General features: G+C 44.2%; 1 protein-coding gene across 36 annotated transcripts in view; it reads left to right on the forward strand.

Annotated features, from left to right (window-relative positions):
* Positions 1-2,388: 2,388 nt before the first annotated feature.
* Positions 2,389-15,695, forward strand: part of MAGI2 (membrane associated guanylate kinase, WW and PDZ domain containing 2) — an 889,129-nt gene continuing 875,822 nt past the window's right edge. For all 36 annotated transcript variants that reach the window (XM_073000722.2, XM_073000721.2, XM_020789967.3 and 33 more), the window contains exon 1: positions 2,389-3,053. In XM_073000722.2, coding sequence (XP_072856823.2) covers positions 2,753-3,053 — 301 coding nt within the window. In that variant the 5' untranslated portion in view covers positions 2,389-2,752. The remainder of the gene's footprint in view (positions 3,054-15,695) is intronic.

Below are 15,695 nucleotides of genomic sequence, written 5' to 3' on the forward strand. Positions count from 1 at the left end.
TTCTGCCATTCATATTTTCTATCATCCTAATCTACGTGGACGTGGTGGCACTGCGGGTTAAACTGCAGAAGCCTCTGTGCTGCAAGGTCAGAAGACCAGCAGTCGTAATATCAAATCCATGCAACGGAGTGAGCTCCCGTCACTTGTCCCAGCTTCTGCCAACCTAGCAGTTCGAAAGCATGTAAAATGTGAGTAGATAAATAGGTTCCACCTCGGTGGGAAGGTAACGGTGTTCCGTGTCTAGTGATGCTGGCCACATGACCACAGAAACTGTCTACAGACAAATGCTGGCTCTTTGGCTTGGAAACAGGGATGAGCGCCGCCCCCTAGAGTCGGACACGACTGGACAATTTGTCAAGGGGAACCTTAACCTATCTCACAAAATACGTGGGAATTAAATATGGAGAAGAAAGATCTATGTTTGTTTTCCTGAGATTGTTTGAGTGGGAGTGAGAAATGGCCAGTAATTATGGATAACAGAAAGTTTCCAAAAACATCACAGGTTCCTTATCCTTGCCTTAAAGACAAGGGATATTCGGAAGCAGTACTTATTTTCCAAGAAATCTTGAGCTGCTCCTTCAGATAAAAAGCCTCCCACAAAGTCACTAATGAACAAGATTGTCTCTGCCCTCAAAAAAAAAAGAGTTGAGAAAAGAAAGAGGAAACATGGAAACACAGACATTGATTTTTTTAAAAGTTATAATGTTCTTTCAGCAACCATTTTGAATAGAAACAGCTCAGAGATAAGAGAAGACCAATGGGGCTGATGTTCTAGGAGAGATGCTGGAATGGCCCATCTGTCTCTCTGCTGTAGCCGGTTATTTTTAGTGAGGCTTGTGCTATTGTATTTAGGAAAATAAATGCTTATTTAACACAAACTTAGAAAGTTTGTTAAATAAGGCAGGTAATACTGAAAATTGAGTTACACGTTGCATGGGACTGCATCCAAGATTGCATCTAGAGGATTTGTGGGGCCAGTGAGGTGTAGGTGGTGAGGGTGCTAGACTGATGGGAGATCCTGGTCTGAACCAGTGGGTGACTTTTTGTGCTAGTCTTTCTTAGTTCGATCTGCCTTGTAAGGTTGGTGGGAAGGATCTAGTGTGGAGGAATGCAACCAGGTATGCTATCTTGAACTCAGTTGAAGATAGGTAGGATAAATGTAACTAATAAATAGTATCAGTAATCAAGAGGACTAGTTGTTATGCAGCTGCTCCCTCATTTCCCTCCTAACAGATTTGATATGTCAGAAAAATACAGTAAGGGAAGAAGAGGGAGGAAAACAGAGAGATGACAAGCGGAATTTGACACTGTCTGGAATGCCTGCAAAATCCAAAAACGAGGCAGGGCAATTGCACAATAAAAGCACAATCGCAACTATACAGGACAAGCCTTGTCTGGAAGCACCGCAAGCCTAGCAGCAGGGCAAAGTGTCCCCGCCTTCCCCTATTAGCCGTCTATGGCCGGAAGACTATAGGCAGCGTCAATTAAACTGGCAGCAACACGCATAACGCGGGTTGATGACAGCTATGGAGGATTCAGAAGTTACGAACACGCTTTCAAACCCAGGAGTGATTCCCGCCTGGACTTGGTTTAGCAAGACCTTCAGAAAGCAAATGCCTGATCTGCCGTTGACATCTCCTTCTTCCCAAGCCTTCAGGCCGGCCCCGGGACCCAACTGGGCGTCGTTTTGTCCCTGCCCCTCTCCTGCTGCACACGCTCTCGGCATTCCCCTGGTTGCTGTCAAGGCGGCGGCGGCGGCGGCTTTTGCTGCCGCATCAGCTGCGGCGCCGGCCCTTCCGTTGCGCGAGCGCCTCTGCGGCCCGGGCGGATGGAAGCCAGTCTCTGGAGGGCGCGCGGGGGAGGGGAGGGCTCGGCGCGCCAAAGCCTGAGGGGCTGGTGGGACTGAGGGGGGGGGGAGACGGCTTAGGCTGGCGGCGCTCTCGGTGCCTGTCTCGGTCTTTCTTTCCTCCTTCCTCCCCACCCACCGCTGGCTGCTCTCCGCCTTCTCTCTTCCCTCCTGCTGCTGCTGCTACTGCTCAGGCTTCGCCTCTCTCGCTCTCTCGGTCTTCACTACCGGGTCAGGCGCGGAGGAGAGCGAGTGTGAGAGCCAGACAGACATATCCCCACCTCGCTCCCGCCTCCTACTCCAGCATATACACACACACACATACACACACACCACCCTCCCTCCTTCCCTCTCTCTGTCCCTTTCCTCCATCCAGTTACTGTACAACTAATATACTCTCTTACACACACACACACACACACACACACACACACACACACACACACCGCGCACACAACGCCAGCATCCTGGTTGCTCGCTGCTGCCATGGCTAGCAGCTCCCGCTCCCGCCGCCGCCGCCGCCGCACACGCAGTTAGGGCAGGAGAGCCGGAGAAAGAGGCCCCCACCCTTCCTTCCTTCCTTCCTTCCTTCTTTGCCCCCCCCCCCGTACCTTACCCCCTTTCAGTCCTCCACCTATTCAGACGACAGGGAAGAGAAGCAGCAGCAGCAGCAAGAACCCCCCCTCCCGCCCCATCAGAGCCTCCCCCCCCCTTTACCTTCGCCTCCTCCTCTTTCCCTACTACAAGCCAAAGGAAACTCCAAGGACACCCCAAGGCAAAAAAAAAAGGGGGGGGAGAGGAGAAGGAGACAATTATCAATACAGAGCGCTCGATCGCGATACATATATAGATTTATTTATTTTTTAACCAAGCCCATCCCTTCCCCCTCGCCCTCACCCCACGGCAATGTCCAAGGGCTTGAAGAAGAAAAGCCACTGGACCAGCCGAGTCCATGAGTGTGTCATCGTGAGGAACCAGGAGGGCCAGCTGGGCTTCGAGCTAAAAGGGGGAGCCGAGAACGGGCAGTTCCCGTACCTGGGGGAGGTCAAGCCGGGCAAGGTGGTCTACGAAAGCGGCGGCAAGTTGGTGCCCGAGGAGCTTCTCTTGGAAGTGAACGAGACCCCCGTAGCCGGGCTCACCATCCGGGATGTGTTGGCCGTGATCAAGCACTGCAAGGACCCCATCCGGCTCAAGTGTGTCAAGCAAGGTAAGGGCAGGAGAGGCCGGCGGAGACCCAGGAGGGGGTTTTGGGGTGCGCGGCGGCCCGGCGGCGGCTCTCGGAAAAGGAACTTTTTTTCACTCTGGGGCACTTGGATCTCCCCCCCTTCCCCCTTGGCGCTTTGGGGGGGGCAGGGCAGGCGGCGAGGCATCCCTTGTGCGTGGACCGGGTGGCGCGCCTGGTGGTGCGTGGCGCGGGGCGATAGTCCATGTGCGTCAGTGGCCGCAGCTGGGTCGGGCTGTCCAGGCGCGGAGAAAGTTCGGGAGGGCCCAGCCGGGACACATCCGCACCCGGGACGGACGCTGGCAGGAACCGGGAGAGGAGGCGTGTGTGTATGGGCCGGGCTGGAAATGTGACTCCTGGGATCTGCTCCCCTTTCTTCTGATCCTGCTCCCCACGATCTCCCCCTCCCGCTCCTAAAGCTAAGTGTCAGAAGGCCGGAGGAGATGAGAGGGAGTTCTTCTGAGCGAGTGCAGAGTGTCCGTCTCTTCAGTCGTTGGCTGCAGCCTTTTCTCCTCGGGATACATAGGGATTCAAAGCTTCAGTCCACGCCCGAGAGGAAACTCTCGCAAGATGTTTGCGTGTTTCTGAGCCGATGTCCCCTTCGCCGAGCGGCAGTCCTGAAACCGAGCCTCCAGTGGGTTGCGTCGGATGGAACCAAAGCCGTAGGATCTGCCTGCGCGGCTTTGAGGACAGATGGCCCGGCACACGGGCAGGCTTAAGCCTTGCCTCCCTCTGCCCCGCCCGGCCTTCCCGCAATAAGTCCTGGATCTGGATACCAGGAAGCTATTCGAGGAATGTATGCGATTTGGGGCTTTAAAAAAAAATGCAAGTGGAATGGTAGCGGCAATGAATGCATGCCCTGGAGAAAGAGGAAGGAGGGAAGGAGGAGGAAAAGTATGGATAAACATTATGACCGCTCTTAAATAAAGAGTGTTCCTTGAAGTGATTAACCCTCCGGGATAGTGTTGGTAGACTGGGGGGGGGGGCGAGATACTGGACCAGGCTGTGCTGTTTAAAAAAAAAAAAAAACACCCTGCAATGTGCAAGACGGAGCATTTCAGTTGCTTGGGTTGATGACAGTTCTCTTTCCGAGTGTGGATTTCCATCCAGTGGGAAGGCAGGACCAGGTCTAGGGCGGGGGCTTGATTTAGGAGCTGGGTGTTCCCCGGGATCCACATAATAGGGGAGGCCCTTTGCCCAAAGGCCTGGCTTGGGCAGACCTTGACGTCTCTCAGCGCTTCTCTCCTGCAGAAACCTTCTGAGCCCCCTCGCCCTGCCCCTCTCTCTGGACTGAAAGCCAGACTTGAGACCTACCGCTAGAAAAGTGTCATTGATATTTACCGTTTTTAAAGGGCAGCAGGTCAGGTTGAGACTCAAGGAGGGATTGTGGCAACAGAGGAAACAGGCTTAAACATGCTTAGTTTCTTTCTGTTTGTTTTGGTGTTATCCTTGTACATCTGCCTTCAAAGTGCATAGGGCAGACAGCAGTGAAAGATTGTGAAAGAAGGCCAGCAATAAGATATATTTTGATAGGAGAGTTGAAGGAGCCAGAATTGGCATGCTTCAGTGAAAAGCTTCCTCTGTGTGTGTGTGTGTGTGTGTGTGTGTGTGTGTGTGTGTGTGTGTGTGTGTGTGTGTTTATGTCAGAAAAAAGATTGGTAGTAAGGTAAGGTAAAGTAAGGTAAAGAGTTTTGTCTTTGCTGTAGCCAAATAGAGCTAGGCAAGGCAACTGACCTGTAGGAAACAGCGGAAGGTTGTTAATTATAGAAACACCAATCCCTGTCAAAATTGTAATTGGAAAACTGGCCTCAAGTCTTAGACCCCCTAATCTAAGAGAAATAGAAGCTTAAAGTATAAAGGTTCTTTGGGGGTATATCTATGGGGGGGGGAGAAGGCTGATTTATACAAGATTTAACTGTAGTGTGTCTGTGGAACTTGGTTGTAGTGTTGTGTGGTTCTTGCGAATACTCTTTAAGAGATTTGTAGGGCTCCCTGAGGCTGCAATGTAACCTGACTTAATAGACAAGCATAGGACTGCACTGTTAAGTGACAAATTCTAAAGTCCTGCAGGGAAATTATCCCAGTTAACCAAGCTTGAGTTTGTAGGATGAGGGTTTCTTTAGAAAGTAATCTTAGGGCATATGATGCTCATCTGCTTAAAATTTGCACAAACAACTGACGGTGTGCATAACAGTAATTTGATATTGACATGATAAAAGCAGCATACATAGTAATAAACAAGCTTAATGGGTAACTTTTTATCTTTCCAATGACATTCAACATCCAATGGTATGACTTAGATACATCTTTGGCTGACTATATGCAATGATCTCTATGTTTCTGTTTGCCTCAAATGATGAATCTAAACCAAAGTTTGAATCAACTATTTAAATATTATGGATGTTTTTCTCATAGCAATGCCAGGCCTGATAGCTATTATATATTGGGTTTTGCAAATGAAGTGGCATTTGATAGGCCAAATCTCTTTGTTGCCTCCCACTCACATGACAGTTAAGGGGGGGATATTTTTTTTAAAAGGCTTTATCTTGTAAAAGAGTGTTTGAGAACTTGGATTGGTTATATATTATTATTATTCTACACGTTTACTGATTCTGGTGGCATATATTGTATCTTGCATAAATTAAATTCCTGATCTTAGTTTTCAGCTTTTTAGATACTTTCAGATGAACTGCAATGACAAATAAATGTTCATGGCATATTACCTGTTGATCTCAGTCTTACTTTTGCCTAAACATAAAATAAATGAAAATATTCTAAAGTAGCTTCTGTTTTTATATATTGCTGGAGCTGCATATCATTATATAAAAGACTTATGCCCAGGCTTTAGTATAAGCTTTAGATTAGATCACCTGTTCCTTGTAGTAAACTGGTCCTGTCTTCTCTATCCTGAGCTGGGAGTTCATTTAAAGGGAGTAAGTTACATGACTCAGATTTCTTAAAGAAAAGGCATGTCCCAGTTTGTACACACTTCATCCTGCTTCATCTCCTTTTTTTAGCACTAAACTTCCCTTGTTCGGGGTGGTGGTGTTATTTTTCAGACTAGAAATGTATTCCTGAATGTAACACTTTGAAATATGTGAGTCAGTAGTGTTGTACTGGGCTTGTTTGTATAGTCACTTACAGAGTGACAGAGGAACTGGGCACTGGGTTCTACAGCAGTCACATTCACTGGATGCTTCAGTACAAATGATCTTGTCATAGAACATGTTACAAATCTGAACAGTTTGGGACTAGTTACCTGACAGAGCATCTGTCCCTAAGATTGTCCAGCCAGGCCACTCAGTCCAGCCAGGTTTCACAGTTGCAGGTGGCTACCCCTAGAGAGGCCTGAAAAACTACCACCAGGATCTTGGTTTTCTCACTGGTGGTTGCAATGCTATGGGATGCATTACCCATGGATATATGCCAAGCTCCCTCCCTCCACACCTTTAGGAAACAGATAAAAACTCTCTTGTTTGAAGAGGACTTCAGAAACATCTTACCCCTTTGACATTCCCATGGATCCATGAATTGGATATTTATTCTGATCGGCCATTGCTGCTAGGTTTGTTTTATATTTTAGGTTATTACTGTTTTGATTTGGATTTCATTATCTGTGTCTTTGTGGGCTGTGGTGGGTGGTTGTATTTTTAATTGATGTTAGGCTCCTGGAATAGTACTTGGGCACTAGAAGGTCAGGATAAATAAATAAAAATAAATTAATTTATTTCAAGGAGAAAGGTAGGGTAAAAAGATTTTAAATAGGTATCTCAGCAGATTTTGATACCATTGACCACCGTATCCTTCTGGACAGGCTGTCTGAGGTTGGGATTGGGGTTTAACATTGAGCTGGCTCTGATCCTTCCCTGAGGACTGTGTCCAGAGAATTCAGCTAGGGGAGGTGTCGGCACCTTGGACCCTTCAGTGTGGGGTTCCTTAGGGATAGGCACTACCCCCAATGCTGTTTAATATCTATGTTAAGTCATTGGGGGAGGTCATCAGGAGTTTTGAAGTAAGGTATCACATTGATGACATGCAGTGGATGGCATCTGGACACTGGAGCGTTGCCTTGTTTCAGTACTGGGATGGACCAGGGATAACAGGCTCATACTGAACCCAGGCAAAACAGAGATTTGCTCCCTGGGGGGACCTCCAATAGGTTCCCCCAGGATGGCCCCTGGGCTGGATGGTATCCCCCTCCAGTTTAGAGACCAATTTGGGTGTTCTTCTGGACCCAGCTCTCTCTTGGGAGTCTGAGACTGAAGCCATGTCCAAATCAGCTTAGGCTAATTGCCCAACTTTGCTCCTACCTAGACAAGGACTTTATCAGGACTTTGGTGCAGGCCCTGGTCATCTCCTGGATCTACTACTGCAATGCCGTCAATGTGGGGCTTCCCTTGAACCTGATCCGGAGACTTCAGCGGATCCAGAATGTGGCATCCAGACTGGTAGTTGGTGCAAGTAGATTTGACCACATCACTCTAGTTCTGGCTTGCCTCCACTGGTTGCCCATGGCGTCCTGGATCAGGTCCAGGGTTTTGACACTCGCATACAAAGCCCTCCATGGTTTGGGCCCATATTACTTGTTGGAGCATTTCTCCTTAATGTCATCTGCCTGACCCACAAGGTCATCCCAGTCTAGGCTCCACCAGGTGGCCACCCTGAGGGAGGCTCATAAATCCTTTACAAGAGTTACCTCTTGTGGCCTTTGTGGTGGCTCCAACCTTATGGAACCACCTTCCGGAGAAGCTCCGCCTAGCCCCCTCCCTCTGGACTTTTAGGAAGCAATTAAAGACACTGCCTTTCAGGGAGGCTTTCCACACCAAACCCAGCTGACCTCTTTTTCCCTCTCTTCCCTCCTCCTCTTCCCTCCCCTCTTTTCGTCTACCTACTCTTAAATTAGTCAGTGCCATCTCGTTTTCTTTTCTTTCTTTTTAAAGAGTTTTTTAAATCAGTTTTAATATTTCTATTTTTATTTGTGTTTTCTATTTTATGAGATTGTGCTACAACACTAATGGGAGCGGTATATTAAAAAATTAAATGAATGAATGAATGATATTAATTTTATTTTACATGCAGTCTTTTTTTGCTGATAACTCCTCCAGAGGATGTGAGTTGCAGAATGCAGATTTCTTACAGAGGAAAATTTGCCAATTTTATATATCATAGATGTGACCTTTAAACATGCAGTCTATGCTCCTTATTTGAAAAACACAGGCCCTATATAAAAAAAGTTACTTCTAGTTATTTTGTTTGCTTTATTTACAAGCTATGTACACAACAGGAAAGGATAGTCAGTGAATTTTGTAACTTTATTGTCTCTATTTTATAAGACTTGCTTGGGCTCAAAGTTGATGAAGCCATAATAATAATTTCTGCATACATTTGTCATTGATCTCTTTATAAATGATTCAGTCAAGGTGGTTAATTAAAACATTAATTTGAATGGACCATGTGACTATTTGGCTTCTGTTTCATTGAATCAAGTGTAGTTAGAATTAAATCACAGTATAAAATGTGCAGAGAGAAAATTTCTACCTTGAATGTAGTTGTTGAAGGTCCTTCAGAGTATCCCCCGCTTGAAGTCCCTCAAAACGAGCTGTCAGATCCACTGTTAAAATGAAATTAGCTAGTGTTTCAATTCTGTTTCACAAAAACTTGAAGCCTTTCGGGATTAAATCAGAACAGTATGTCTTGATCATCTGAAGTTCTGTTTCAGCAGATCTAGCTTTTCAAACAACAATAAAAAGAGTTTTACCCATTTATAATCTTTTATTTTAATGGCCATTTTTGGGAAAGGTTTATTGATAAAGGGCACACTTTGTCTGGAGAAGGTTCCAGGTTCTACTATATGACATCTCCATATAGGGCTGGAAAAGTTCCAACTTGAAACCCTAGAGAGGTGCCACCAGTCATTGTCAACAGTTCTGGACTAGACAATCAGTGATAAGTAATGTTATGTTTCTGTAATGCTTGAGTGATTTAGGGGGAAATGGCTTTTTCTCTTAGTAGGACATTTACATTAGAAAAGCTGGTCCCTTTGGAGCAGACCTATTAGATGCCATTCCATATATAACGCTCTAGTTCTCAAGCTCTTAATTTAGAAGTAAACTTGAGATTTCAGCATTGCTTTCATCCGATTGATTGTACTTTGAATTTCTTTGGAAGCAAGCAGGTGTTCTTAATGGGCTGTGCCTTAACTAGGCCAGATTCACTCAAGTTACGGGAATCTGTTTTCTCAGCAAGTATCTTGATGTGATGCTCTTTACTGTTTTGAAAAAAGGAAGGTTGGACTTGACCTTTTTAGGCCCTTTCTAGAAAGAAAGGTCTAGACTGAATGAATGATCTTCCCAGCTGCAGGAGTGCAATTTTAATTACACTTTTTCCTCATGCAGACACTGATGTTTGTAATCATCAATTGATTCTAAAGCGGTTTGCAGCTATGCTGCAGAAAGCTTCCTTTTGCCAGGTTGGTTTGTGAGGGTTTATACAGTGGTGCCTCGCTAGACAGTTACTCCGCATGACAGTTTCTTCTCTAGACATTGACTTTTTGCGATCGCTAGAGCGATTCGCAAAACAGTGATTCCTATGGGGGAATTTCGATGGATAATGTTTGGTCCCTGCTTCGCAAACCAATTTTCACTAGACAACGATTTTGACAGCTTCCTCCGCGCTGACAAAACGGGTGTTTTCGGGACCTAAGCTTCGCAAGAAAGCTATGTAAACAGCTGATCGGCGGTTCGCAAAGCGGCTTTTGTATGGCCGATCTTCGCTAGACAATGACAATTCTTCCTCATTGGAACACATTAAACAGGTTTCAATGCATTCCAATGGGGAAATGCTTTTCGCTAGACAATGATTTCGTTAAACAGTGATTTCAGTGGAACAGATTATCATTGTCTAGCGAGGCACCACTGTATATGTTGCCATGTAGTCTAGATAATGGACTTTGGTGGCCAGATCAAGAATCAGGAAGGGCTGTAGCTTCGTGGTAGAGCACATGCCTTGTGTTCAGAAGGTCATAATTTTAATCCCTGGCAGCTGTAATTAGGGCTGAGAAAGGTCCTTGTCAGAAACTATGATGACAGGTTTTTCTGCCACTGTCAGCAACCCTAAACTAGATAGACCAAGTACAGTATCTGATTCAGGGTAAGGCAGCTTCCTATTCTCTGAGGAAAAGAAAAATACGTTTAAAAGGGCAATTTTGTTTGCCTTTTAGGGTCATTCTGTTCCTGCTCACATTTACTTATTTATTTATTTAAAATATTTTATCCCACCTTTCTCCATCAAAAAGACCCAAGTCAGCTGATATTTCTTGCTTGTTTCTCATTCCTGCTCTATTTAAGACAGAGGTGGACAACATGCAGGCTTTATGTGGCTCCTCAAAGCCTTTTTGATGCCCTCAGCCCTCCCAGACACACATCCCATGGAAGAAAAAAAATCCTGAAGTCTCCAAGAGCAGTAGTTTTCTCCATAAAATGTTATGGTGGGCTCCCAGATCTCCCCAATTCTGTGAAACAAAACAAAAGTATAGAAATAGAATTAAGAAAACAAGTAATACTGGGTTCTCTGGATCAAAAAACAATGTCAGGATTCTCTGAAGTCACCACCTTTAATTTAAAACTTTGTAAAAAATGTTCAAAATGGGAGATAGACCACAGGTTCATTTAATACTGCTAGGAATTTTGTGTAATCCATATTTATATTAGTTTAATATATCCTTTGCAAATTTAGAGACTCTGAATGAGTTAATTTTATCCTGTGTTTTTCAGGATGTTAAGCTTGATAACATTTACTCCTGCTTATTTGGGGTGAATAACACCAAGAAAAATGAACTTGCTTGATACAGGAATAATGTGACTAAAATGTTTCTTGTTCTTAAGAATGCTGAAGACACAGTGTTTATTTTCATGTGTTTTACATCCCATATCTGTTAGCTAGTGAATGTTGGAGAGGAAAACATGTTCTCAGTCAGAAAGAAGTAAAGATTTGTCTGTAACTGAGATATGTTTCTGTGTCGAGTAATTGAAATTGAAGAGGAACAGATGAGTGTAACATACTTATTATACACGATGACCAATTTTACTACAGTATTTAAGCAATAGACCTTAAACAATGTTGTGCAATTTCATGGCCCTGTCTCTTGCTTCCATAACATAGGAGGAAAAACATAGGGAACATCCTTCCACTGTTGAACAGTTGGCCTTTCTAGTTGACAACTGTCTACACTGAGAAGTAATAGCTCTTCCGGATTTCAAACTACAGCAGTCTCTTGTCCCTGACTGGAGATACCAAGGACTGAACCTAAAGGCATTCTGCATCCTTTGCTCAATGATTCAGCCCTGGCTCTTTTGAAAGAGTTTGTTCTTTCTTTCTCAGTTGTGTAGTGGTTTGCTTCTATGAAGTTAAAATGTGTAGTCTACATATGCACAAAAGCTCCAGTTTTCTAAATATGCAGCAAGTTTGTGTGTTCACTAAAGTATTGAGAGTCTATTTGTTCTATCCATTTTACGTGTTATCACTTATTTATTTATTTATTTATTTATTTATTTATTTATTTATTTATTTATTTATTTATTTATTTATTTATTTATTTATTTATTTGATTTATATCCCGCCCATCTGGTATATTTATACCACTCTGAGCGGCTACTTGAGGTATTCAACACATTTTGCATAAATGACTACATTAGTTGTATGCAATGAGAGCAATAGTAAAACAGAAAATGAAAAAGAGTGTTGGATCCATAAGATTAAAACAAAACACAAAATCGACAAGTGGGTGATGCTTTCATTGGAGACAACAACAAATATACAAAAGTGTACAAGTCTATGGAACTCTTTCTCAAGCTACATATTGAAAAAGAAAAAAAGAGGGAGCAAAAGAATAATCAAAGTCTAAAAGAAATGGTTAGATGTTTTAAGCTGCTAAGATCTGCAAGGAAACTTAGTCCCAGAATGGACTTGATAAGGCCACTGGGAAGAAGACAAAATGATAAGTTCCCCAATATAGAAGTGGAAGTTGCAAACAAATACTATATATATTGACCGTCTTTTGGCAGGGGATGGGGTGCACCTTACAGCTGTTGGCAGTAATGTTTTTGCTAAGAGGCTCACAAATCTGATCAGGAGAGCTTTAAACTGAGTTCGGGGGGGGGCAGGGAAACAATAGTTTTCAGGGCAAAAAATTCAGCAAGTGTTGGCGAGAAAAGCCCAGCAGGGCAAATAGTACTAGAGAACAACAAGGGGAAGAAGAACACACATGGTCCTAAATGTCTCTACACTAATGCACACAGCATGAGAAATAAACAAGATGAATTGGAACTCTTAATACAGCAAAATAAATACAGTGGTGCCTCGCTTAACGAGCGCCTCGCTGAGTGATGAAATCGCTTAACGAGGCGCTCTGGGCCATCGCTGGAGCATTTGCTCAGCGATGGCCCCTATGGGGATTTTTCGCTTTGCGATATTCGCTAAGCGATTCGCTTAGCGAATATCGCATAACGAAGCGGGGGAGAACAGCTGATCGGCGGTTCCAAAATGGCCGCTGGAAGGTCCGCGCCGCATTTTCGCGCCCTGCCCTCGCTTACCGAGGGCGCGAAAATGGCGGCGCTATGGCAGAACCTTGCTTAACGGTGAGTTTTCAAGCCATAGGAACGCATTGAACAAAGTTCAATGCGTTTCTATGGCTTTTTTAATTCCGTTTAGCGATGTTTCGCTATAGCGAAGGTTAATCCGGAACGGATTAACCTCGCTATGCAAGGCACCACTGTGTGATGGTATCACTGAAACCTGGTGGAATGAAACTCATGACTGGAATGTAGTTATTGGGGGGGTATAAACTATTTCAGAGAGATAGACCTAGCAAGAAAGGAGGAAGAGGAGCTTTATATGTCAAGGATGTTTATACTTGTGAAGAGATCCAGGACTTAAATCCAGGAAGCCAGATTATCTGGATAAGAATTAAGGGGGAGAGAAACAAGAGGGATGTCATTGCGGAGGTATACTATAGACCCCCAAGCCAGCCCGATGATGCCTTCCTGGAGCAGATGGCCACACATTCAAAAGGGAGAAATGCAGTAGTAATGGGAGATTTCAACTATCCCGATATAGATTGGCAGTCAAACTCTGTCAAGAACATAAGGTCCAGCAAATTCCTCACTTGCCTTGCTGACAATTTCATAGTCCAGAAGGTGGAAGAGGCAACAAGGGGATCAGCTATTTTAGATCTTACCTTAACCAACAGGGATGACCTTGTTAAAGGGGTCGCTGGGATCCTTAAGTGAGACTGACCACACTCTCTTGGAATTTGTTATACTGTACAGTGGGAAGGGGAAGCCAAGTGCAGCCAGACATGCATTCTATACTTTAAGAGGGCCAATTTCAATAAAACCTAGGGATTTGCTGGCTGTAATTCCATGGACAAAGATACTGAAAGAGAAGGGAGTTCAGGATGGATGGGAATTTTTTTTAAAGGGAATACTAAAGGGACAATCTAAAACTGTTCTAATGAGAAGGAAAAATGAGAGATATCTAAAGAAACCAGAATGGTTGACTAAAGAAGTTTCAACTGAACTGTTAAAAAAAATGTACAAGAAATGGAAAAATGGGGAAAACACCAAAGAGGAATACAACTGAATAGCCAGTATATTTAGGGGGAAGGTAAGAAAAGCAAAAGTGCAGAATGAGCTCAGGCTTGCCAGACAGATTAAAAACAATAAAAAGAGCTTTTTAGTTATGCCTGCAGCAAAAGGAAAAACAAGGAAATGATAGGGTCGCTGCATGGAGCAGATGGCCAGCTACTAACAGAGGACAAGGAAAAGGCTGAACTTTTCAGCAGCTTCTTTGCCTCAGTTTTCTCCAAAAAGGAAAATAGTGCTCAACCTGAGGGGCAAAGAGCAGGTGATGTAGTGGCAGAAATGCAGCACAAAATAGGTAGAGAACTAGTGCAGGAATACCTGGCTACTCTAAATGAATTCAAGTCTCCAGGGCCGGACAAATTACATCCAAGGATATTAAAAGAGTTGGCAGAAGTAATTTCGGAACCATTGGCAATAGTATTTGAGAATTCTTGGAGAACAGGAGAAGTCCCCACAGACTAGAGGAGGGCAAATGTTGTCCATAAAAAGGGGAAAAAAGAAGACCCAAATAATTATCACCCAGTCAGCCTGACATCAGTTCCTGGAAAATTTTTAGAACAAATCATTAAACAGTTATTACTTAGAAAGCAATGCTGTCATCACTAAAAGTCGACATGGGTTTCTCAAAAACAAGTCATGCCATATTAATCTTATCTCTTTTTTGATAGAGTTACAGTCTTGATAGATGAAGGAAACACTGTGGATGTAGCATATCTTGATTTCAATAAGGCCTTTGACAAAGTTCCCCATGATATTCTTGCAAGGAAGCTAGTAAAATGTGGGCTAGACAGTGCTACTGTTCAGTGGATTTGTATTGGTTGACTGACCGAACCCAAAGGGTGCTCACCAATGGCTTCTCTTCACCCTGGAAAGAGGTAACTAGTGGGGTTCCTCAGGGCCCTATGCTATTCAACATCTTTATCAATCATTTGGATGAAGGAATAGAGAGTATGCTGATTAAATTTGCAGATGATACCTAATTGGGAGGGGTTGCTAATTCCCCAGACGACAGGATTAAAATTCAAAATGACCTTGACAGATTAGAGTCCTGGGCCAAAACTAACAAAATGAATTTCAACAGGGAGAAATATAAAGTTCTACAGATAGGCAGAAAAAAAGAACTGCACAGATATAGGATGGTAGACACGTGACTAGACAACAGTATTTGTGAAAGGGATCTAGGAGTCTTGGTAAACCACAAACTGAACATGAGTCAACAGTGTGACGCAGCTGCCAAGAAAGTCAATGCAATTCTTGGTTGCATCAATAGGAGTGCAGTATAGTATCTAGATCAAGGGAAGTGACAGTACCACTCTATTCTACTTTGGTCAGACCTTGCCTCGAGTATTGTGTCCAGTTCTGGGCACCTGAATTCAAGAAGGATGTTGACAACCTGAAACGTGTCCAGAGGAGGGCGACCAAAATAGTCAAAGGTCTGGGAGCCATGTCCTATGCGGAGCAGCTTAGGGAGCTGGGAATGTTTAGCCTTACAAAAAGAAGGTTAAGAGGGGACATGATAGCCATGTTTAAATATTTGAAGGGATGTCATGTTGAGAAAGGGACAGGTTTGTTTTCCATGGCTCCAGACACCAGGACAAGGAGCAATGGTTTCAAACTACAGGAAAAGAGATTCCACCTGAATCTTAGGAAGAACTTCCTGACAGTCAGAGGTGGTCGGCAGTGGAATATGCTGCCTTGGAGTATGGGGGAGTTGCCTTCTTTGGACGTTTTTAAGCAGAGGCTGGATGGCCATCTGTGAGGGTTCAAATATGGCCTCTCTGGGTTTCGACAAAGACACTGGAGTCTCTTGTTGTGCGAAGACAAAACTGTGTTTTATTGGAACATTAACATCAAATCTCTTGTCTCTAAGTCAACTCTAACATGGTCTCTTGCTGCCAATGGGTCCCGCGAGGGCATTCAAACATCTTTGGTGAATGGGTTATATTCTAAATCGTTCCAGGGTCCTTTGGTAAAAGGACTGCTGCCA

The sequence above is a fragment of the Pogona vitticeps genome, chromosome 5 (assembly GCF_051106095.1).
Source record: "Pogona vitticeps strain Pit_001003342236 chromosome 5, PviZW2.1, whole genome shotgun sequence".
NCBI classification, from domain to species: Eukaryota; Metazoa; Chordata; class Lepidosauria; order Squamata; family Agamidae; genus Pogona; species Pogona vitticeps.